This window comes from Oreochromis niloticus, linkage group LG17, assembly GCF_001858045.2.
Source record: "Oreochromis niloticus isolate F11D_XX linkage group LG17, O_niloticus_UMD_NMBU, whole genome shotgun sequence".
In the NCBI taxonomy this organism is placed as follows: Eukaryota; Metazoa; Chordata; class Actinopteri; order Cichliformes; family Cichlidae; genus Oreochromis; species Oreochromis niloticus.
Window position 1 is genome coordinate 8,685,019 of NC_031981.2, and position 25,965 is coordinate 8,710,983.

General features: G+C 39.7%; 1 protein-coding gene across 2 annotated transcripts in view; it reads left to right on the forward strand.

Annotated features, from left to right (window-relative positions):
- The window catches only part of atxn7l1 (ataxin 7-like 1), a 32,763-nt gene extending 12,059 nt beyond the window's left edge, over window positions 1-20,704 (forward strand). Inside the window, exons 3-12 of one of the 2 annotated variants that reach the window (XM_019346663.2) lie at window positions 3,809-3,917; window positions 4,428-4,626; window positions 4,735-5,162; window positions 7,630-7,712; window positions 9,470-9,732; window positions 10,378-10,588; window positions 14,244-14,365; window positions 14,904-15,425; window positions 15,631-15,883; window positions 17,006-20,704. In XM_019346663.2, coding sequence (XP_019202208.1) covers window positions 3,902-3,917; window positions 4,428-4,626; window positions 4,735-5,162; window positions 7,630-7,712; window positions 9,470-9,732; window positions 10,378-10,588; window positions 14,244-14,365; window positions 14,904-15,425; window positions 15,631-15,883; window positions 17,006-17,023 — 2,115 coding nt within the window. In that variant the 5' untranslated portion in view covers window positions 3,809-3,901 and the 3' untranslated portion in view covers window positions 17,024-20,704. The remainder of the gene's footprint in view (window positions 1-3,808; window positions 3,918-4,427; window positions 4,627-4,734; window positions 5,163-7,629; window positions 7,713-9,469; window positions 9,733-10,377; window positions 10,589-14,243; window positions 14,366-14,903; window positions 15,426-15,630; window positions 15,884-17,005) is intronic. The other variant, XM_019346662.2, reaches the window with a different exon arrangement.
- Window positions 20,705-25,965: the final 5,261 nt, after the last annotated feature.

Sequence of the window (25,965 nt, forward strand, 5' to 3'; positions counted from 1 at the left end):
CTGTATGTGAGCCATTAGCTGAGGTATGGACCAATTAAAATGCCAACCGAGAGTGTACATCTGAGGAAGTGTCTTCACATATTTTTTTTGTCTGCACTTTAGAGAAGAGAAGGACATGACTTTGATATATTTTTAACTTTATCTCAGATGCTAACAGAGACTTTTCTCAACAGTCAAGAGTTTTTATAAATACATATCTATAGATACAGAAAGTAATATCCCCCCTAATAGCTGAAGGGCCCATTAGTGAGCTACTGACTTTGCTCTTAATGCAAGAGAGAAGTCAATCCCAATTTTTTTATATTTACAGAATAAAAAATGTACATGAGTGTCTAACTGGCTGCAGTGCTTAGTGTAGCAGTTAAGGTACTTTAGCTGCTTGGCTACAATAAGAAGTAGAAGTTTAAAGTATAAAATAAACTTAAAAAATATCCACTGAGACAAGTGCAACATTATGATAGCTAACTTAAATCATTCTTTGAAAACCAGCAGTGCAATTTAAGCTTTGGAACTGCAGAAAATCATGCCCCATTTTTCTCTTCCTGTTAAACACAGAGGATGTGGCTGTCTCATTTGTAAAAGCTTCTGTTTGTAATGTCAGAAGTCAATGTGAGAAGGGGCTTGGTGTCTCCGTCCAGGAGGCAGATAAACTGCAGGACTGATTTAAATTTTTAATCTAGAGGTAAAACTTGGCACATGTTAAATATACAAAAACACTTGTTTGCCCATCTTCGAAGACAGACACCTGATCGTGTGCTGACAAAATGTTCAGCTGTGGCATGTTCAACAGAATATTTGTTCCACAGTGATATTTTTTTTTTCCTCCCAGGTTAGGCTTCTGTCTATTTTTGTTGTTGTCGTTGTTGTTTGGTTGTTTTTTCAGACTCTGTTTAGGGTTAAGATCAGCATCGACAATAAGAAATCTTACCATCACTTGCTGTGACAATCCGTCTTTCTCACTGCTCTTTTCTTGTGTATTACTATGACAGCCCATAACTGTGAGCTGCTGTTACCACTCTCTGATGCAGTACAACTGTGTATCCATCATGCTTACTACTTGTGATTGTGATATGTTTGAAACCATGCAAGTTCTGCCTCGGGTAGATGGTTTCTGGTAGATGAAATATTTTAAAAATATCCTTTTAAAAAAAAAGAAAAGAAGAAAGTGTTTCTTCAGTATGTCAGTCTGTCCGTATTCCTGGGAACTTCTTCAGTAGTGGTATTTTTGGAAACATGCTCTGTATACATCCATAATGCCTTTTTTAAATTCACTGTTTATCCCAAACAACTTGCTCTTTTTAAAATTCCAAGTCCAATGCCTTTGACTCCAACACACTCTGAGAATCTTCATCTGTATTTCAGATTTTTCTCATGCCATTCCTCTCTCTACTTCTATTCCCTGCTCCTCTGTCAGTGTAAACAAACCCAGCTGAGCTCTGAGAACTTGTGCTTCCTCATCATCAGCTGGCTCCTCCCACAGGATGAGTCAAGAGCCTATCAGCAGCCGTTGGGGCTCTCTGCATTGCCATAACAACCAGCAGGCTGAGAGTGTAGTAGGGAGGGTGCCCTTGTGGTTGAGTGGCTTAGTGACCTTGCCTGGGCACTCGCCCATGTATTGTACGGTAAATTAGTGTGGTTAACTCCCAAACGACTCCTTACTCCCTGGATGAGTTCTGATATATAAGATATAAAATATATATCTGAGGCTGTTCTGGGGGGGAAAAGTTGATCATTATGTCACATACAGCTATAAAAGATTTTAAAAGTCTTGCAACTTTTTGTTAAGAATTATTTTTTAAGTTCTATATCAGGTTATTTTGTTGTCTTATCATAAGCTTTTTGTATAATAAAGCAAATAAAGTATAGTATACACATCATATAAACCAGATGAGTCACAGAGTATTGGGGGTGTCTGGCTTGGCTGAATAATCACAAGAAATCTGATATCATATTTCTTCAGATTTATGTTGGTTTTTGTTTTGTTTTTTTTACCTTTTTCATTCCTGGGAAAATGATAAAATGCCTAAATCGGAGAATAACCCTGAATTACATGCAAGGTTTCCCCATCTATTTCTGCAGCGCAGCTTCATCGAACCGTACAGTGGAGTTAACTACTTAATATGGCAAACTGTAAAATAATGAGAGATTTAATGTGCAAAGTTTGCACTGTTGTAACTTAGGGCTGCCACGATTAGTTGACTAGTCACGATTACGTCGACTATTAAAATCGTCGACGACTAATTTAATAGTCGACACGTCGTTTGAAGCTTTGTAAGATCCCAAAGACGCAGGAATAAGTAGTAGGATTTAAGAGTGTAATAACGGACTGAAACAGAAGATGGCAGCACTGCATGTACAAGGATGCCAGCTGCCGTTAAACCCCGAAGAAGAAGAAGCTGTGTCCCAGAATTCATAGCGCTGCCCTGCTCAGTTTTCAACAATGGCGGCAGCTGGTTAGTGTTAATATCACTCTTATTATTCTTTCTGGGTCACAAAATAAATGTTTAACATATTTTCAGGCGAGAATGTAGCTGTGTAAACCTCAAATATCTGCTCAGTTTATCAAGACATATTTTCAAAAGCGCGCTGACGTTTTCGGAGACGTCTGTTACCCACCAGCTCGATAGCTAGCCGGGGTTGAAGGCTCACTAGAGCCGGTGAGAACACCGGACTCCCGGCAAATCGTTTTCAAACCCACCGCCGTCTTTCGCTACTCAGGTTAAACATGATATATAAGTCACTTAGATAACTTAAAAATGATATTGTTTGGCTTTTTTTTAGTATTTTATTTGTTCCTGAGTAAATCGGTTTGGCTGAGATTAAAATTATAGTTTTTACACAGCTGAATAAACATAAAGCAGACAACTGATTATCAGAAGTGTGAGATGCTCGAGAATATACTCCGGTGTCCTGTTATATTTTAGATAGCAAGGAGCAGACGGCTGAGTTTTTTAAACTCCACCAAACAAACTACAAATGTCATTAAAATTTAATAAACTATCATCTTGTCTTTATTTTTGGTTAGCACATACCTTAAACACTTAAAGCTGTAAGCTAATGATAGTTATATCATAAGAGCAGATGCATGCTGGTGAAATAAGCTGTACGTTTTACGTCCAATGGATGCATGATCTGATTAGTCGAATAATCGCAAAAATAATCGGTGACTAGTCGACTATCAAAATAATCGTTTGTTGCAGCCCTATTGTAACTGCATACCTGTGAATGTGTCTCTGGACTTTGATCCTACTACTCTGAAGACAGCTGCCTCTGTGGATGTCTGCCTCCACTGGCTTATTTACACACCTGCCACACGCACACACACCCACGCATGCAAATTATGCTCTCACAAAGTAATCATAATATATTTCGTGGATGCCTGACTTTTGAAAACTTTATATTTGCCTCCACATCCGTGCCTCTGCACAGTAGTCTGTTTGCAAATGCGTATGAACAGGTGTAGTTTCAGCTGTTTAACAATGCTAGTGTTCATTTAATGATAAGCAGAAGGTAATGATTGAAGTCACAGTAAAGCCCGCCAGTGATAGGATCTCAAACTATTGTCATCCCAAAATTAACATCAGCTTTTCTCCAGCTTATCTGTGAGCCAAGTCTTGCAGATGTTGGTTAGGTTTAGTTAGCTCACTTGTAGAAGTGACGTGCCTTAAGGGAAACAGAAAAAGAGGATGACATTCCACCTAATTTGTATACTCTATTAGCTATCCAAAGCACCGTTTTACTGTTTCTGTCTTTTCCCCGCCTCGTTTCTCAGTGCTCACGATGTATTCAATCCTCTGTTTTCATTCAGGTAGCTGGGGTATAGTTTCCCTGTGAGACAGACACAGAGACAGTCCTGGACCACACACCCCCACTCCCCCACCCACCCTGATCCCACAAAGACATGCATAGCAAAAACCGTAAGTGTAAGCTCCTCTCCTCTCCGCCGTGTTTACTCCCTGCTGCTTTGTGATTTACTCCCGTCTGTTTCCTTCTGTGTCCTCAGCATCTTACTTTTTTCCAACTTGTGTATTCTGATCAAATCTGGGTCAAAAATATTGCAATTGTTGGCTATTGTGGTGGGGGGGGTGATCACGAAAAGGACACTTCAGATGGTATTAGGCATACTGCTAATTAGTGAAAAGCATCCTTGGTTGATTTGAAATTTCTTTTTGTGGAGAAGTTCAGCCACAGATTTGCTCTCCCCTGTGTTACAACATAGCCATCTGGCAACTAAGCAGGGTAGAGTTGGTTTAAAAAGACTAATTGAAGGCAAATCAGATCCAAAGTTACCACTAGCAGTGCATGCTCTTGTTGGTCTGTCTTGATTGTCATAATGTGTTTATGATTATTTTTATTATTCATATTTTTGTCATGCATGAATAAGAGCTTTTTTTCCCTTTCTCTCTTTTGGGCTTGATCTGTTTTAGAGAAGCAGCACAGCTCCTCAGTCCCCTCCAGGAGTCCTTTTTTGCCCATGAAGCCCAAAGCATCCCCAGTGCCCCCCGCTGTGGCTCCCAGTCCTGGGGAGACACTGGCGTTCAGGATACCTAAAGATTACCCTCACTCCCGTTTCAGCAAGGCCCCACTTGCTGTGTACCCGCCCAAGGGAGCGCGGAATAAGACCTGGTGGGTACACAATATGATAACATTGTTACTTAGTCCGATAAAATCCCACATTTTATTCATTAATTGCAAAAAAAAGTTGCCTGCAACTCTCTTCCCACTATTCTCCAGTGTGTCGCTGCCAGTCGTAAGCCTGGAGAAGATGCCCTGCCTCAGCCGAGGCGATTCAGCGGCACACGTGCGCCTCACCTCTTCCTCTTCCTCCCCTTCCTCGCATAAGCCTTCATCCCTCACTACCCAGGCCTCCCAGCGATCAAGCGAAAAGCTCACAAATGGTCGTGGCAGCAGCGGCCCATCCACGCCGCGATCCATCACGCCTCCATCCTCTCTAGATAAGCGGCCCAGTCCAGCTCGCTCCCCGCTGGACAGAAGGGCGGCGTCAACACCGTCTCCCTCCCCACTGGATCGGAAATCCTCCCTGTCACCCTCGCCTTCTCACCGAGCTGTTGCTCTCCCAGCTTTGCCATCAGTGTCACCGTTGGAGAAGAAGCAACAGAATGGGACTAAGACTCCCTCCAGGAGTCACAAAAGACTTTCAGGTCAGTACTTTCTTTCTTTCTTTCTTTTTTTTTTAGGAAGGGGGGGATCCAGCAGAAGTCTTACCGCATGTGTGTATCACTGTGACATATTGAGTCATTTTCCTTCCTGCCTTTTTTATGTTTGATTTAGGATTTCAGTCCATCAGCCTGCAGCTCAAGAAACTGATTCTTGACGCTTCAGACGATTGACATTCCTGTGCTGCAAGAGTTACATAATTCAGCCTTTGCTCATTTAATTCCTTCTACTGAGCTTTACATTAGAATTCCTACATTACCGCACGCGTGCACCCAGATAAGCTTGTGCACTTTTCCTCAGTGTTCTTTTGACAGCTTCCAGCCTGAGTGTTTAGCGGCACACAGGTCAGCAGCGGGTGAAACTGTGAGCTTCGGAATTGGTCAGACACCTCCCTACATTTAATGGATTTCTCTCTCCTTTTTTTCCCCTCCCCTTTCTTGTTATTCACTGCTTGCCTGCCTATCTCAGCTTTCTTACTAATTCTCAATCCCAAACTTTTTTCCTTTCATATTCACATTTAGGCACAAGTTAACTGAATATATCATTCTGTATAAGAAGGTGTGAAAACATATGTGGCAATAAAGTTAAAAAGATTTCCTATTGATATTTCAGGGTTTGTTTTTTTTGTGTCGCATCTCTCTATGCTGCTTTTCCTTCTCTTCCTCTTTTCATTTCACTAATCTTTCTCTCAGTTTGCACCGAGTGCCTCTATGCTCTGAGCCTCTGATTTACACCCTCTAATTCACGAGCTCCCACTGCCAAAAAGCTGCTTGTCTTCTTGAGAGATTTTCCCCACCTCCTGTGTGTCTACATTTTTTTTTTTTTTCCTTCCATCCTCTCACTCTACACCGCCTGCCTCTCGACCTCCTTGTTTCCTCCTCTCTCGCTTTCACAAGCTCATGCTCTATCCTAATTTTTCTTTCGCAGGCTCCTGGCTGCATCTTTTTCTCTCTGCACGTCACTCGTCTTGTTTCTTGCTCTTCTTGACCTTCTGCTTTTGGTGTTGTTTGGGTTGTCTTGCTCGGGCTCTGTTCACAGCAATCGTCTTCCTTTCTCTCTCGCTCTCTCTCTCTCTCACTTCCTTTTATCAAGTTTGTGAGAACTGAGGGAGCGTGCATGTGAGTTTGTTTATGTCTGAGTGCGTGTTTGTTGCTCTGGCTATATCCACTGGAGCTGCTGTCTCATACTGCAAACACAGAACGATTACAGGGATTATAGGAAAGGCCAGCACGAGATTACAGCCCTGTGATAGTAACACTGTTCAAGATAACCTGCTGACTGGAGGCTGCTGTTTATTTGCAAGTCTGTGTGGAGGAAGAAAGGTCTGTCAGTCTGCAAATGTAGGCAGAGTAGAGAACTAACTGCTTTTTCTTTCTTTTTTTTCCTTTCTAAATGTCAAACCCAACTTAAATAGTTAGGTTTGACATTTTCAAGTTTACAAATGATAGAACACTAATTGAAAGGCTGATTTAAATTTATTTATTCCAAAAATAAAATTCTGTTTTGCAGTTTAAGACTCACACACTTAACGGCTTAAGTTTTACAGACTCCTCAACTAAGCACAACTGTGTAATTGATGCCATTAACAAGTAAAATCATTTGTCGGGTACCCTTTTTTGTCGTGTCTCCAATGTTGTCACCCCAGGCACACTGCTTTTTGTTTTTGAAGGGCTGCCAGTCAGAGAAAGTTGACTTCAAAGGTGATGAGCCAAATCAGCTATTTTGGCTGTAATAATAAGAATAAAACCAGAGAGAAAATTAGTATAATTAACATCAAGTGAGTAAACAACAAAGACAGAGACTTAAAAAAATGTTAAAACTCAAGCCAGAAGAAACTGCTGTTATGATAGGGAGTTGAGTCCTCATCATAACTGGCAGACCCTCACAAACTACATATATGTATTTCATCCATTCTTACTAGAGTTATTTCATCATATACATTTTAGCATTATTCCTACAACACACATCAGAGACTCGGGTTAGAAATTGACCTTAACTTTTAGGGGTGGAGATCATTATCAAGTGCAAATTTTCCCTCTGGATACGATTCGTTAAGGCTGGAGAGAATGTGCTCGGCTGTCAGTCACTAGTGACTCTTGTCAGGCTTGACAATATGTTGTGTCAAGAATAATTTGTCACAGTATGAAGAGTCTTTCTTTGTTTTTTTTCTTTGTTTGATACTGGAAGGACTGCTAATAATGTCACACAGACTGGTACTATTAGAGTAGCCTCAGACCACAACTGAATGATCAAATGAATATAGCAACATGCGAACAGACAAATGTGAGCGAGGACGCCAGCGAACTGCTGTCTCAGAAGAGGAAAATTGATTTCCTCGTGGTGTTGCAGCACTCCCACTCCCATCAAATGTGATTTGGTACTCGAAGGAAGGAAGGAAGAAATTACCAGATGACTCCAGTGTGTGTTTCTGTGTTGTGTTTGTTTTTGCAGGGAGAGTGTTTGATCCCAACAAGCACTGCGGAGTGCAGGACCCCGAGACTAAACGACCCTGCACACGGTCTCTCACCTGCAAGGTAACGCAAATAAACGCATGAATGCAGGGTTACCCACACTCTCAACCTCTGCGTGTTTTCTGTGGAGATGATAGTTGCATCTGACCCTCCTGCTCTCTGTCTGAGGCTGTCTGACCACAAGAGCAGCTCTTTTTTTCTTTTCTTTTTTTCTTTTTTTTTTTTTTTAAATTTATGAGAGTAATAGCGTTAAAGGGCATATTAACGTCGCTACTGAAAGACGCCGACCACAGCTATGATCATATCTAGCTCTCTGGCTGCCTCTCTTGTGTGTACACCCTTTCTCAGTTAATGCTGGGTAGCATTGCTCAGGCATTACAGGGCCTACACTTCCCCTGATGAGGTAATTATAGATGTTGGATGAGGCTAAAACATCTTAAGAAGTAATACTCTCTTTTACTGCCCTATAATTACCTCTGCTGAGCTTTACTAATCACTGCAAACTGGTTAAGTAATTAAAGATGTATCAGGCTAATGTGTTGCCATTTTTTCATGTGGGAGTGGTTTGTCAAAGTAATCTTGTTCAGATCTACTATCTCCAGCATCACTAGACACATAGCATTCTGTCTTGATAAACTAGAGGGCACATGCCAAACTATCCACAAAACAAACCAAAAAAACCCCCAAACATATTTACAACATGTAAAATTTAATATCGATCGGCTTTGTGCTGTTTGTGAAGCATCCGAGGCTGTAAGAATTTGTGAATGTGTCCAGTATGGGCTGATGAGTCACTGGAGCTCATTTCAGATCAATGATGGTGATATTGCCAGTGTTACAAAAAATGTTTTTAAATTGGATTTTAATGTTGTCACACTCAGGCAATTGGCAAATGAACTCTCACACAATGTGAGAATGTAATCAAACTGTTTATCAGAGGGACATTGGCTTTTAACCAGCCAGCTCAATGTCAGCTATCCGGAGGCAGGAAGGTCACATGTCTAATCTGGAATAATCTAATCAGGAATAAATAGGCATGTTTCTGGACATTTTCTGATGTTAGAGTCCTGATTTCAGGTCAGGAGATGAAGCTTCGGGTGACAAGGAAGAGGATGAGGTGGAGATGGGGGAGGAAAGTGCAGTGGTGGTGAATCTTTAAATTAAAATTAAGTTACATTTGACACTTTTCAGTGTTTTATTTTATTTTTTAAAGAAAGTTCAGATTTCCCTTTTCTTTCTGAATTCAGCATTACTTCAAACTGTAGAAAACTTGTTCAGTTTTTAAAAGTTTCATTTTCTTTCAAATGTGTTTTCAATAGTCAGGATAGTTAGAAATGTGATACATAAATCTTCCAGACCTTGTGGTTAAAGATGCACAGACCTTCACTGATCCCTTTGAATAAGTGCAGGAAGCAGTTTTCTTTCCAAACGCCACCCTGGCAGTCTAAAGGAACCTCCCTGACTCGTTTGGTAAATATCTATTGGAAAACCAAATGTTTGATGGCTGGTTACCTTCCAAAGTTCCTGGAAAGGTATATAGGCACAGGTAATATTTACCCGTGTTTGTGTGGTGTGACGTAGACACATACAGTGTGAGGTTATGGAAACTATCATGAAACCAAAAAGTCAGGTCTTGAACCTCTCTCAATGCCGCATTCAAGCCCAGTGAAGTGTGTTTGTGGTACAGTCAGTTCTTCACAGATCAATATTTTCATTTACAAAGTCTCTCTGGAAATAACCCAGTATTTCTAAACGGTCAGAGGAACAAAAGAATAAAATAATTGGTTTTTCTTTTGTGTGTTTTTTTTTTTTTGCTGCAGACTCACTCTTTAACCCACCGGCGGGCTGTCCCTGGCCGAAGGAAACATTTTGACATCCTCCTGGCTGAACACAAGGGGCGGGCGAAGGAGAAGGATGGAGTGAAAGAAAAGGAGAAGGACAAGGACGGAGCGCAGGGAGGGAAGGAAGGCTCCAGCCAGAGTATCACATCTAAAGAGAGCTCGTCTCCCAGCAAGTCTCACTGCCCCAATGGACGACCTCTCTCCACGCTGAAGCTGCGGCTGGCAAATGCACACATACCAAGGTACAAAGGATGTGAAAAGTATTAAATATGCATAAGCTTTAGGAATCTAATCAGCTTTAAAAATGAGGAGTGTTTTTCAGGAGCATTGTATAATATAATGCCTACTTTCTATGGTTTTCTATGTACTTCTGCCATTTTTATGTTGTTAAACTTTGGCCACTGAAGTTAAACTGCTCTTTTAGAGAAAGGGAATGCTTTCTAAACAGAAATAATGGCTTATTTATTTTAGTCTTCAGTATGTTTACTTGTCATTTTGAGAAGATTGTGTTCACTTACATACTTCAGCATTTTTTCTTCAGACAGATGCACCCTTTTCCACCAGGGGATGCTATAGACACAGTTTGCTAGAAGGGCGCAACAGTAGCAGAAAAATCACCCTATGTCAAATTGTTGTGAGAAACATATATCCTGTTTCTATTTAAAGCACAAAACCCTTCTTTAAAAATGAACTTATTGGGTGTTTGCTTCCTTTTTCCTTCTTTCTTTGTTTACACTCTTCATCTTCTGCATTCACATTTAAATTTCCCTGTCACGGCTCCTGTTCTGTCTCTTTTCTTTAATTTTCGTTTTTCTATCCCATATGTTTCCACTTCTTTAATCCTTAACCCACTTTGTCTCATTACTTTATTCACCCCTTTGTCTCAGGGTTCCAGGAGGCTCCTCCACTTCCACCTCAGGTCCTCTGCTCACAGCAGCATCTCCTGTCCAGGCCCCTAACCCAGAACCAGCTCCCCACAGCTGGGTGACCGCTGCTGGAGAGAGCAGTCGACTTTCCAGCGATGAGGGCGATGCAGATCCAGAGGATGCTGACAGACCTGCTATTCACTACTCCAGTCATCACCCGCAGCCTTTAGGGGTAAAATAGAAGGACCAGTAATGCTACACTACCATGCATTTTCTTATTCCATAACCTCAGGGCATTCAGTAACCCATTCACAAAAGTTTTAGTCATCCTATCTCCTGTCTTATCCCTGCAGGGTCTGCTTTTATATGTCATTTAGTGAAAATATTTTTGTTGCAGTTCAGCCTCAGGTGTAGCTTGATAGTATGTGTTAAAGGAAAAGTTGGCTATTTTGGAAAAGAGATTCTGTTCTATGTTAAATGGTTGATCTCACACTCTTATCCAGTATGTGTTATCCTTAGAGCTAGAGCAATGAGCCAGCATAAAGCAGGGGTCTCAAACTCGCGGCCCACGTCACCCCTATGTGCGGCCCGTATATTGACGTGAAGAAATCTAATGCTATTTGGCCCTTGAAGTTTGGGGTATTTGTTTGTTGTTGAGTGCAATGTTAAAATAGGTTCTTTAAAAAGCAAAACATTATTTAATATGAAGGCAATATTAGCAGACAGTACAAACATGTTAAGCGAATTGCTATGTTGGTTCAGTGAGAGAGTTATTTGTAAAGAAAACAATTTTGAGTTTTTTCTTGTTATACAATATTTGAAATTTTAAGAAAAAACACTACATTTTTGGAAATATTTGTGGGTGTTTTCTCCAATTAGATGACAGGGCCAGCAGTAGCCCACAACTCATTTAAGTTTGAGACTCCTGGCGTAAAGATTAGAAATGAGATTGAGGTCTTTAAAATAAAGTGTGTTGCCATTTTTTGCACCACAGTTTTTGTACAGGCTCACTGGTAGGGAGTATTAACTTGCTGAAGTTATGCTGACATTGGAAGTTTGCCAGGCATGTCCTCTTGTTCCTTTTAAAATGGCAGGTACTAAGTGCCCGTAATATTATTAAAATATATGGAAAGCTGATGCAGACATGTTTGCATTTTTACTCCTGAATTCTGCATTTAACTAAATTTAAAGAAATGCTTGATATTTATACTTCTTCAAGTCAGAGCTCTCACGTCATAGTCAGTTTCAACCTGAACGGTTAGATTAATGGGAGGTTCTAAAAGTCATCATACTCGATAACATTTGTACACTGTACTGTATATTTCCTGTTAAAAGTTCCAGTTATATTTTTTTATTTTATCTGAAATTCTAAAATATTTTAACATTGCTTACAGGGAGTGCAGAATTATTAGGCAAGTTGTATTTTTGAGGAATAATTTTATTATTGAACAACAACCATGTTCTCAATGAACCCAAAAAACTCATTAATATCAAAGCTGAATGTTTTTGGAAGTAGTTTTTAGTTTGTTTTTAGTTTTAGCTATTTTAGGGGGATATCTGTGTGTGCAGGTGACTATTACTGTGCATAATTATTAGGCAACTTAACAAAAAACAAATATATACCCATTTCAATTATTTATTTTTACCAGTGAAACCAATATAACATCTCCACATTCACAAATATACATTTCTGACATTCAAAAACAAAACAAAAACAAATCAGCGACCAATATAGCCACCTTTCTTTGCAAGGACACTCAAAAGCCTGCCATCCATGGATTCTGTCAGTGTTTTGATCTGTTCACCATCAACATTGCGTGCAGTAGCAACCACAGCCTCCCAGACACTGTTCAGAGAGGTGTACTGTCTGTGAAGGTTCTCAGTCATCCAGGTCATCGTAGTCAAAGGAGTTTGCAAAGAAAAGCGTCTGGACTTCTTTAAGTTGCTTGAAGACGTTTGACCTCTCATCCGAGAAGCTTCTTCAGTTCTAAGGTCAAATGGCCGAGAGTCCCAGATTTAAACCCAGTGGGAGTATCCCCCAAAAGAGGGACAAAGGACCCCCTGTTGATCCTCTAATCACATGAGCCAAGGTGTGAAAGCGGGTGTGGGACCTAATCAGCCAGGGTTTCGGGTGAGCTCATTGTGAAACCTGGCCCCACCTTGTCATGTGAATTCTTGAGGTCAGATGGCCCAGGATGTGAGTGGGCGTTAAGGCGTCTGGGGAGGGATCTCAAAACTAGAGGTTAACTGTTGTACTGTTTTCCCTCCTTGTAAATCTCACATTTGATGATGGACCACAGGTTCTCAATGGGGTTCAGATCAGGTGAACAAGGAGGCCATGTCATTAGTTTTTCTTCTTTTATACCCTTTCTTGCCAGCCACGCTGTGGAGTACTTGGACGCGTGTGATGGAGCATTGTCCTGCATGAAAATCATGTTTTTCTTGAAGGATGCAGACTTCTTCCTGTACCACTGCTTGAAGAAGGTGTCTTCCAGAAACTGGCAGTAGGACTGGGAGTTGAGCTTGACTCCATCCTCAACCCGAAAAGGCCCCACAAGCTCATCTTTGATGATACCAGCCCAAACCAGTACTCCACCTCCACCTTGCTGGCGTCTGAGTCGGACTGAAGCTCTCTGCCCTTTACCAATCCAGCCACGGGCCCATCCATCTGGCCCATCAAGACTCACTCTCATTTCATCAGTCCATAAAACCTTAGAAAAATCAGTCTTGAGATATTTCTTGGCCCAGTCTTGACGTTTCAGCTTGTGTGTCTTGTTCAGTGGTGGTCGTCTTTCAGCCTTTCTTACCTTGGCCATGTCTCTGAGTATTGCACACCTTGTGCTTTTGGGCACTCCAGTGATGTTGCAGCTCTGAAATATGGCCAAACTGGTGGCAAGTGGCATCTTGGCAGCTGCACGCTTGACTTTTCTCAGTTCATGGGCAGTTATTTTGCGCCTTGGTTTTTCCACACGCTTCTTGCGACCCTGTTGACTATTTTGAATGAAATGCTTGATTGTTCGATGATCACGCTTCAGAAGCTTTGCAATTTTAAGACTGCTGCATCCCTCTGCAAGATATCTCACTATTTTTGACTTTTCTGAGCCTGTCAAGTCCTTCTTTTGACCCATTTTTGCCAAAGGAAAGGAAGTTGCCTAATAATTATGCACACCTGATATAGGGTGTTGATGTCATTAGACCACACCCCTTCTCATTACAGAGATGCACATCACCTAATATGCTTAATTGGTAGTAGGCTTTCGAGCCTATACAGCTTGGAGTAAGACAACATGCATGAAGAGGATGATGTGGACAAAATACTCATTTGCCTAATAATTCTGCACTCCCTGTAGAGTTTCTCTTTTCCCTTCGACATCTGTTCTTCTTCATCTATGGCATTTTTTACACATGTACTGCAGTCTAGTTCATGTTTAGAAATTTCCCAACCTACGTAGACATGAAAACACAAATATCTGATGTAATTGTATCTAAAATTACATTATTTTTAACCTGACACCTACTTTTTTAGTCTTTATGATACCCGATGGACAGAATTCATGCCCTTTGCCCTGCCTCGTATACGTTGTATCCAGTTAGCACCTTCGCCTAAACCAAAAGAATTATTTCCAGGATTGAGAACATCTGAACCAATCTGAACCAGGCTGCCTCCTGCTCTGCACAGTGTCCCAACCTAATTCCCCTGATGTTGTCCAGAGCTGATGTGTGAAAACAGCTTATCTCTTTGGTTCCATCATTTGATGCCTCTTTTACTGCTTTTTACTCCTCCACTCTTCCTTTTTCTTTTCAGAATCGTTCGCCTTGCCTCTCTTTATCATTCTTTTACTTTCATAACATTCTCACCTGAGCTGTCTTCTTTCTCCCCCTTACAGTTTTGCGTATTCAGCAGCAGGCTGATGGGACGAGGCCACTATGTGTTTGACAGGCGATGGGACAGGATGAGGCTGGCACTCCAAAACATGGTGGAGAAACACCTCAACGCCCAGATGTGGAGGCGAGTGTATTCTTTAATTATTCTGCTACCATATTTTGCTTAAAGGTTAATAGATTTGGGTGAGAAATGGTAAAGGTGAGCAAAATGTAATGTTTTAATGGAAAGATGTGAGAGAAAGGGATGAACTCCTCAGCTGTGGGAAGCAGAAATTCTGTTTAATGTTTTAGACGGAAGGTTTTTTTTTGTTTTTTAAACATTAGTAGGTGAAAAAAAATCAAACATGAAGCCTGCAAGTTTTTAATCAAAGATCAAAACTAGCAACAATAGAGGAAAAAAAGAACAGGTTTGCATGCAGTTAATGATTGCACAATTCACAATAGATAAATAATTTCTGAGTTTTAATCGTGTGAAGAGAAGTAAGAATAGCCGAGGAGGCTGATGAAATGAGGGGAAGACACTAAACTGAGCTCAGAAAACCATTGTTCAGTAAAGTACTGCACATTGATTGTTACTTAAGGTTTCCTACAAGCTATTCTGGCAGTAAAACAACTTTATTGGTACATTTCTCTTTTGAAAGATTCTCTTCTTCATGTTTCAGGAAGGTGCCTCTGGCTGCTGAGAGCCTCCTCTCCCCATCTGGTACATCCTCCATACCTTCACATCAAGCCCCTTCTCCCACCTCTCGTCTGCTCAACTCCCTCCCCAACTCCCTCTCGTACACCGCCACGTTTCCTCAGTCTGCATCCACAGCTGGGGTATTTAACATCCGAGATTCCCCGCAACCCCACACCCAAGTCTTCGCACAGGGCAAAGCCCGTAACGGCACGCATAAAGCGAGTCGTCCATCCAAAGACGTGGAGGAACCCGTAGCGGGAACTAAGAAGAGAAAAAAAACTTCCTACTCTTCCTCCTCATTTTCCTCTTCTTCCTTTTTTCCCACTGTGGATAATTACAAGAGGAACGACAGGGGCTTTAATTCACAGTTACAAAGCTCGGGAGGGACAGCTGCCTCCCCAGCCAAGAAAAAGGGACTTGGTCATGGGGATAGCGAACTTTGGGCAAGCTCAGAGGACTGGCTATCTAAAACTGATGGCCCTCAAAGCCACATATCACAAAACAGGTGAGTCCCCAGTAAAATTAAAAAAAAAAAAAAAAAAAGTTTCATGAAGAGGCCACAATTTTGAAAACTTGTAAAAACTGTACTTTTGATATTTAACTTTAGAAGTAAATGTTTTATTTCCCAAAAATATTTGATTATACCTACATGTTATGCCATTAAATTCTCTTTTAGAGGATAACAAGTTACTTCTTTTGCTTCTCTCCAGTCGTGAACTTGGCAGCACCAGTATACCCTATTCACCTAACAGGGAACCAACCTCAGCTGCCCACCAGCCAATGGCTCCTCCCACAGGACCCTTAGCTTATGGGGGAGGAGCAGAAGGGAGGAAGAGGCGAAGTCCCAGCTCCTACAGAGGGAAGGGCAACAAGCTGAGCAGACTGGGTGGGTTAGATAGCCTCTTTGGGAATGGAAGCGATAGTGGGGGGATACTAGCTTCAGGGCCTGAATCCCCAAGACAGGTAAGCAGTCATCTACTACCTGGAATATATTTTAGTGTGCTCAGTTCTGAATTCTCAAGCTAGTCTGATAGTCGGCTAAGAGCTGGTTTGTAGGAGACCTTCAGCATTTATTAGAAGACTCTCCAGTCATTGACCCATGATAGACAGTGAAGACATACTTCACCATTCAGTGGTGAATAGATGAGCAGGTGAAGTTTGCGCAGTTGTTGTGTGACCACTTAAAATTAGGTGGTCCTAGACATAGTGAGAGATATAAGATACAGAGATGACAGCTGAGCAAATTAAGTCCGGACCACCTTGTTTTTGAATGACAGAAGATGCAGTTTTGTGTAAAAGCACAAAAGAAGAGGTGTCAGGCCTAAAAACTCTCTACAACATCTGAGCAGTATCTGAGAGTCATGTCCTTAAGAAACAGGAAAAAGAAACAGCAAAGATCTGACACAGGGCTGAGAGATGCTTTTGGCTCTTCAGTTGATCCACCTCTTGTTCACCGAAGCCTCATCTGAAATGGTCTCAGTGGAAGGGTTGTTAGAATTATACAAACTCTACAAACTCGTTTTTTTGTCTTATATACAGCATTATGTATTCAAGTGTTTTGGACATATTTCAATTCATTGCTCTACCTCTTTCCCATTTTCCTAAAATAAAGTAATAAGAATAATGATTAAAAAAAGGTATGAGGGGTGGTTCAATACTCTGTATGCATGGTCAAAACTTTATTTATTCTAATTATTTTCAGAAATTGGGAGACCCACCAGTTTAAGTGATGTCTCTGTGAATCTGAGCGCCACACCTATGTTTCTCACTTTTTGATGCATTAGACTTGGATTTTGGTTCATTGTCCTCAGAGGATGATCCTAGACTTTTACCACTGTCACTGCCTCTACTAAAACATAAACTGTTGCAGATTTTGATTAATGAGCAAAAGTTGCAAGCTAATAAGTGATTTTTAAATATATGCTTATTATAAAATTGGTATCATCATCAGCTCTAAGAATGAATGACTGTGTTGTGCAAATAAATTAATAAATTACAAATTAAACTTCCATCTGCTGTGAAACTGCTGCTGCTTTACAGGCAAGAAATTAAAATCACTAGACACGTGTGCGTTTTTCTCCGCAGGCCAAGTTGCATCACTGACAGAAACCTGTTTCATGGACAGAATGTTGGGCAGCTGTTCAGGCCACCACCGTTTGTGACCTTTGACCTCACCACTCTTCCAGTTACAGCACCAATCAGACTGCTTCATCATGTCACATCTGTTTTATCCAAAAACAGTTCAGTTCACCTGCTGTGACAGCGGGACTCTGAAGTCTTTGCCCACAGTTGGCTGGCAGTGGCTTCCACCACTCATCCCTCAGTACGGATCATTTTGATGGAAAGCTGCTCCGCGTCGCTGTGGTTGTGGTCTTTACAGAACAGGATTTCAAAACCTATTAGCCTCCTGATAAGGGAATTTTAAGGCACTGTTAATGATACCACCACTGTTGACTTTTGCAGGGGGATAACCAGAGTTTATTTTCAGAAATCTGAGTGGAAAGACAACTGTGATTTCTTTGGGGGAATTTGATGTTTAAAGGACCTACTGACACGACTACTGTAGGACTCAGACTTCAGCTATGCCACCTCAGTGGCTCCACAACCCTTTTTTTTGTGTTTCTCTGTTTTTTGTTTTTTTTATTTTCCTTTTGCTTTAAAAAGAGATGAGCTGGGTTTTATCCAGCATTTACCTTTTCTTTAACCTCTTTCTTTCTGTACCAAACAACTTTGTCCATTTCTCTATTTACTGTCCCCCTGCCTCCCAATGCTCCCTGTTCATCCCAGCATGCCTGTGTTCAAAGTGCACTTACTGCCCTCAGTTCACCTTCCTTCCTTGTTCGCTGATTCCAGAGCCATCTCCAGCAGTGCCACACAAGAACCTGTTCAGACAAGGGAAGAAGAAGACATCTGTGTTACCAACAACGCCACATCAATGCATTGTATTTCAATATAGGAAGAAGTCAGATTTAACTTAAGAATGTTTTTGTTTTTGTATGTTTTCCCTTCGTCCTGGCTTAAACATTGCAAGAAACTCCCGGACTTGCATCCAAAAATGGAATTATTGTTATTAATATTAAGGTGTTGGATGGCGCTTATTTTGTATAATAATTTATCATTCTTTTGTTTTTGTTTGTTTTTTATCTAACTGACCTTTGAGGTTTGAGACTTTTTTTCAGCAAAAAAAAAAAAAAAAGATTTCTATGGCATTTTGAAGAAATGTTGAAAGTATTATTATAGTTCATATTGTTAAAAATGTGTACATATCTGTTCTTATTTTTGTATTTATTCATAATTGTCCCCTTTTCCTAATTATGAGGTAGGAGAGAGGGTATTTTTTAGCTTTCCTGTCTAGTCTGTGTTTATTAATGATAATGAGCTCGGCCTGGTTTCTCAAAACTTTCAATAATTTGATCATTAGTTAATAATCACACAAACCAATTTGAGCCATGGCTGCTGTCTATGTTTACTGTCAACAATAGAAAACAATACATGCTTTTTCTGTTCTTTTTAAATTTCTAATATTAGTTTTAAATCATTATTGTAGTCTGACAGAAATCTTGATTTCTGAAACTTTAGAACCATATCCCATATGTTGTTTCTCATACTACAAATTATGTGTATACACTTTAGATGCAGTACTGTGCAAGCATTTAAGTGAAGTAGTGTGGTTCTACTGTGTTCTCGTTTAGATCCTCCTTTGTCCTGTCAAGAGATAACAGGCCAGGAGGTCACAAGTATTTCTTCCTACTATTGCAAGACAAAAGGCTGGTTAGGTTTTGTTTTGTGAAACCAGGCCCTTATTTGTATTTTCATATAAAGGGGCACCACTTTCCCGATTTCCTGTGGTTCCACCCTTTTTCATAATTCTTCCAGTGTTCAAAACTATAGCTATATTTTTAAACTATCTTTATCTTCCAAGGCTGGTCGGCCTCATCTCAGTGCGATTACGCTTGGTTTGTTGTGTTATGTCGAGTCAGAACTGGGTCAAAATGTATCCGCTTGCTTCACAGCTGCCCAACTCAAGCTAGGTACCATTTCTTCTCCGGTAGCTCAGTAGTCATTGATTTGAGCCTTCAGTGTCTTTTATTAGATGCAGCATCAGGTGTAAAAAGAAAAAAAAAAAAGCAGTGCTGATTTAAAAAGACGACACTTACATTTTCAAGGGAAACTATATGCTTTTGTTTTCTATAGCACTGTGTGCCACAGGTTAAATGTTTAAAGTGTTACAGAATTTAACTGAGGATATCAAAAAAGTCGATCAGAAAATGTGAAGAGATTTTTCTTATTTCAAAGGGGATCTCCTATGCTTGCTTCCACTAATAATTCAAAATAATTCAGGTTTTCCTTATACTGACTTTTAGCTCCTCCCTTTGAGGCAGTTTTCATTTGATTGGTGGCCCTTCCCAACCGCATAAATAGAAAAAAAAAACTGTCTAAAAAGGGATTATATCAGTCTAAGGCTCAAGCTTTTGGCTTACAAAGATTACTTGTTAAAACTAGACTTTGACAGCTAATGAAGAAAGGCATAACAGGTCCCTTTTGAAGTGCAGCAGATGTCGTAATCGGTCAAAAAACAAATGGCATAAACCTTTAAAATGTCAGAGAAGTACCCCCCTCTTTCATTCATTGCTGCTGCCGATAGAGCTAACGTAACTGAAAGCATTTAAATTTGCTGTTTAGCAGTGTAACTCTCAGAAATGCACTCACCTGGTACTTGCCAACTGCTTCAGTGGAAACTAACTCTTTTTGGACTCATTGGTTGTTTTGTTTAAGCACTAATGATGAATGAATTGTACATAATCATTTGTATTTGTGTTACGTTTTTCCAAGTACTCAAAGTGCTTCCTATGACTGTCCATCAGCGCGTGAGATTGTCTACCAGTTTAGATCAGTTTAGTAGAACCTGCATGGTAGTCTTTGTTTCGCTGTAGATACACATGGTTTAACTGGGTACTCGCTGTGTACAGTTAAATGGCTAACATCGCTTTTATGACAAGATAAACAAATCTTTTAATTTTTCTTCAGTTTTCTTTGCTGTGCTCACACGTTTAAGTCAACAGACGTTTAATAACAGATCAACGCATACACTACTAAAGCGATGGTTGATACTTCTTTTTTTTTTCTGTTATTTACTGGTTACAGATCTTGGTATCATTGGATAGATTTCAGTTTTCTCACCCAGTACCTTCTCACATGTATCTACTGATCAAAGATCAAGTGTTTGTTGGGGAAAAGAAGCCAACCTGGGTTACTGTTTGAAGAAATAGAAATGGGAAGTTACGGTCTGTTGCAGCTAAAATGAAGACAAGGCTCATGGTTGCTGATTTCAGAGCAGTTGTATATTGTCTTTGCTGTTAAAGTTTTTTTTTTTAAAACCCTCCCTGTTTCTTTTCCTTTTTTTTTTTTTTTCCTGTTTTGCACTTTGTCATTTTGCCCAGATCTTTAATTACCTTCTATTTATATAAATATTTTAGATATTAAAAAAATCTTTATATTTGTGATAGTGTTTCTGGCAACTCCAATAAAAGAAGATGAAGAGTATATTGTTGGTCAGTTGGCCCCCTAAACCAGCACACTGTTGTTATTATCCGATCCAAACTGTGGTGAATGTTGAATGTCTGAAAAATGCCTTGTTAAGATTTTGGGGGTTTTATTCACTCTTACTGCAGTTGGTTTAGAAAATGGATTTTCCACCAATACAACTTAACACATGCTGTAAAAAATGGAAAAAAAAAAAAAAAAAGCTCTTGTATCCAAGCTTTTATTAAATGATTGAAAGTGGATTTGTGTTGTTTGTAAATCAAAGGTGCAGCTTTTGAATTGTAAAGAAAGTCCCACAGCTCTTTATTACAGCTCTGTTTTTTACCTTCTGAAAGTATCTCTCGCTATCATTGACATCTGACATATTTTTGAATTGCTGGAGACGAGCAAACGCCTCTTATGTGGTTGTCGGTATTTCACAAGGAAGCTTTTTATACTTTGTGCAACATTTTGGTACATTTTAATGCTTTTATCTTACCAGGTCAGTCTGTAACTGTACAGCATAACTATTCTTTCTGTCTTGCAGTATTTAACTTTTTAAATATGTAGCAGCAGTAATGGTAATTATAGGAATGAGCTTACCACTTTAGTCCATCTGAACAGTTTTACATTCAAAGATCTGTCCCACTGAGTGAGGTGATCTCCCGATCTTGTTGTCTTTGTGTTGCCTTTTCATAAAATTTCATGACAAATTATCAGATAAGTTTTCTTTACTGTTTTTCAGAGGACGGATTCTAATAACTTATGGATATACTTATGGCCTATGGTTTGGTTTATCCACTTCTTTGACTTTGCAATTAGCCTAGGCAAGTATAAGAACCCGCTCCAAAAAAGTTGACTAACTAAAAGAGAAGTAATGCAAGTGATTGCCTTACTGTTTTCAAAAGTTAAATACTTTATTACATGCTGTAAAGTTGTGAAAAACAAACTAGACCCTCTTTCAGGTCCAAAGTTTCACATATCAGGATATAACAAAAAAAAAATCATCTGTTACATTAAACCATTTTAGAATCTGTTAAATACAACCACAGATGATATCTTTCACCTTTCACAGTTATTTTACATTAACTGAGAGCTTGAACTTTCAGCCTTTCTATTGTAGGTTTTCTGCTGTGCTTGGATTCATTGTCATGTAGCATGATTGAGATTCAGCCAAGCTTTACCTGACAGATGACCTCCAATTTCACTCTAGAATAATTTGGTGTACAGTGGAGTTCATGGTTGGCTCAATGACTGCAAAGAATCCCAGTCATGTGGCTGCAAAATAGGCCCAAATCATCTCCCTTACACCACCATGCTTCACAGTCGGTATGAGGTGTTTGTGCTGATATGCTTTGTTTTTCTACAAATGTTGTGTTATTCATTACGGCCAAACATCTGCACTTTGATCTTGTCTGTCCAAATGACATTGTTCCAGAAGTCTATTCTTTCAGAAGTCACTGCCGTGTTCTTTTTAGAGACAAGAGGCTTTCTCCTGGCAGCACATCCAAACAAGCCAAACCTGTACAGCCTTTTTCTAATTGTACCGGCATTAACTTTAACCTTTAACATGGTAACTGAGACTTGGAGAGTCTCAGGTGTAGCTCTTGAGTTTTTTGCACTGACCTTGGGGGGAATTTGTTTGGATGTCTACTCATGGGAAGATTGGCAACTGTCTTGAATGTCTTGCATTTGTGAATAATCTTTCTCACTGTAGAATGATGGACCTAATATTTGGAAATGGCCTTCCAACTCTTTCCAGACTGTTGGGTAGCATTGTGTTAACATACACCTGAATGATTCAGGTTCATTTGATTACAGCTCCTGGCTGTTTCTTACCTTCTTTATTCCTATGAAAGGAGTGAAGGTGTACTTAGTTCTTCAACCACTATTTCCTAATTTATGAAATATATAGACAGTGTAATATGTCATGTTTTCTACGTCACCTGAGGTTGTATTTACCTAATTTTGAGACCTGATAAGGACCTGATTATTTTTATTATGCCCCGATAGGTAAATTATTTCTCATATGACTGTATTTACTATTTGATTGTAATTTATCAGCTTATGAAATCAACTTAAATATTAGTTATTTTATTAAGTGTCTTGTTTACACTACCACAAAAGTAGTAAATGATGTAACTATGCCTTCTCAAGTACCGCGGTTAATGAAGTCAGTCATATTTTAATGCAGTCATTACTAATGAGCATGGCCTTGCATTATGTTAAAAGATGACTCATTCGTGATAAACATCAGAAAGACTGCTTGAAACTGATTTTAGAGATCTTCCGTCTTTACAGAGCAAAGCAGCACTCTGCATACGCCTGAGCGTGGTAGTCAGTAACCCAGCTAGCCCATGGCTAATGGTGTTACAGCTATAGCTCCTGTAGTTCCTAAAGCATAACCTATGAAACTAAACTGTAAACACAGAACAACACAGAATGATGCTAGCATAATTTTAAACTAACTTTAACAATTTTCTACAGCAAACCTGAACCATCGCCAACACCTCACTCTGCTCACTACAGGCCAAGTACTAGTGGATAAGCGCAGACTAACATCAAAGAAATAAGCGGTCTGAAAATGTATGTTTAAATAGAGCTTATTTAACCTATAACATATTTCAAGTTTATCAAAAGCAATCAGTTCCATAAAGTAAGTATAAGATTGGAAAAGAAAACCACACACATGTGTAGTGCTGTGCCTGCAACACAAAAAGCCTCACAAAGGTACTACCGTGTTTTCCGACATTTTTTACCCTATCACCTGTTATTACATAAGTCCAGTTGAATTGCCTGACCATCCAATCTCTATCAGAGCTTTCCATTTCTACAAAGGACTGTAACAGCAGCCACATTAACAGTTCTGTGTATTTTAATTAGATCCTCTTGGACTAACAGAAAAGGGCTCTTCTGAACAAAACACAATGTCGACTGTGACTCAGAAGCTTCTTCTCCAGACCACCAGGGTTTACTTTCCAGGTCAAGGTCTAACCCTAAGGATTGATGACACAAAACGCTACGGAACAGTCACCTCTGCTGGCAAGCGAATGGAATCCGCAGACAAATTTTGTGGACAGCACAACCAAAGCATAACAAAAGATCACGCTATGCTTGTTGCGAGAGCAAAGCAAAGTCTTTATTTGAGCATTTATCAACATCTTGGAGTCTCATGTTAAATCCCACAGGGCCTCTCAGTGACTGACCTTTGATCTCAAAAACCATGATCAGCTGATGTTTTGTTCAGATCAGATAGAAGCCCACGGTGGAACACTAAGTCAGATTGTTCTGCTGTGTCATTTCAGTGCCCTTCTCTCCATAGCACTGATTCTGTTATTATTGTTTACAGTCAGAACAGGCAACCGAGACTCCATCTCTGCTCCAGACTGTCATTCAGTATCCTTACTCAGCCAGAGAAAGGACATTACAGGCAGTAATTAGCCATTTGCCCCTCCTCTGAGCAGTCTCTGTCCTCTGTTCTTTATGGACAGGAGTCCAAAAATGTTACGATACTTACACACTGACTGCCTTATTCGCATTCTAGCAGCACATATCACATGTTCGTCATTTACGGGCTTTGCCAAGTGGGGTGAATTTAGAGATTCACTTATTATGTCAGTGATAATGTGGTGTCCAGTTAATATTTCTACAGTGTTACTAGATTTTTAGATCAAAGAAAGAGTAGAAAACATTAAAACAGAGGTTATTTTTTTATCTTTTACACATTAAATGTTATTCACGTGAAATATATCTGGAAGCACTGTGATCAGTTATTGCACATTAAACTATAAATGCTTAGTAATTTAATTTATATCAACTTCTTTGATGCGAGTAATGACCCTTCTTGAGTCCTTGCAGATGCTTGTAAAGAACAGCTGATATTTTTTCCCCCAAGACTGAGTCAGATGTGACTGTATAACCATCAAGTTTGATGATTGGAAACTGAACAAACAAACAAATCCCCACAGAAAAGCGGGACATTTGAAGTTCCCCAATTTAATTTTAAGAATTTATGTAGCTTTTATGTAAACTTATGGGAAGATGTTAAAATACCCTACCATAGCAAAGTGAAGAAGAGCATGTCAACAACTGATCACATGGCTAGATGGCCACGATACCGTAATGAGACAGCATGCTGTACAAAAAAGAAGGGTGTGTCCAAGGGGGTGAACTAAGTTTAGGCTAACACAATTGATCATATATCAAACAAGGCTGGTGCTTCAGAAATTACCTTTACACATACTAGCGTTTTATTAGCTCATAAATTCAGTTTTTATTTCATAAATCAGTGACTGTGTTTTTCTTTCTTTGAGAAGTTCTATAGTAGCACTTTAAAACCTATATTACATTCTAAAAATACGATTTTTATAAACACTGTGTACCACAGACAGGGGGAAGCTAATCAGAAATGTAGTCCACTTACCTTGAATGGAGTGGTTGTATGTGACTGTTTTATCTCCAGCAAATATTAGCTTGATCAGGCTCGGGTGTTTACTGTTGAAACGTCTGAGGTCAACACAGCTTTGAGGTATTGGGATCATTCTTTTAAATTTTGCTGGGAATCTTGCTGATTTTACTTTCCAAATCTATATCATACACTTAGCAAACATCTCTCATGATCGCACCAGTCTTTCTCTGCTTAAGTTATATGTTTTTTTCTGCTGTTCTAAGTTTTAGTTGAGTACAGTACTGTGCAAAAGCTTCCCTTAATTTCTTTATATTTTGCATTTAAGGAGCCAGACTGTGGTCTATTTCATAGTCTTTCAGAGTTTTCTTTTGGACATTGGCTGCTTTTTCAAACATTTTCAGTCAAGTCGTTGTACCTGACCACTTTTAGAGGAATTTTTCATTTTATTAAGCAAATTAACAATGTATTATGAATCTTTTAAGCATAAAAACATACCTGACTCAAACGATCAACCAGTGTTGTGTCTACACATAACAGATAATTTAGAAAAGAACTTTAAATTGTATTTTAGGGCATTATGTTCCTAGCAATTTGGCATTGATAACAAAAACCCATTTTTGTTTGTTTGTTTGTTTGTTTGTTTGTCTTGTGCAGCAACAACAAGGTGATAATCAAAGAGCCATTAGGCCAAAACTTGGCATATCTCGGTGTGGTGTGCAATGCTTACTTAAAAAATGTGAGGAAACTGTGTAGGGGATAAGTGTCCTTAGAAAACAGGAAGGAATCCAGCAAACCCCTGACAAAGGAAGTGAGAGATGCATTTGGCCCTTCAGTTACTGATGCCTCGTCAGAGATTTTCTCAGTGGAACCGTGGCCAACAAGGAGCTATTCTGAAGGAAGTCAAACAAAGAAAAGGGCTGAGGTATGTCAAATTACGCAAGAAATTTTGGCTTATGGAGTAATGCATCCAAATTTAAAATCCGTGGTTCCAGTTGTCTTTAATACGTATGCAAGAAGTGAGGAGTACAACAGTGGGTGTCTACAGCCGTCTTTAAAACACGATGGAGGCTCTGTCATGGTTTGGGGCTGCATTTCAGCCATTGTTGTTGGAGAT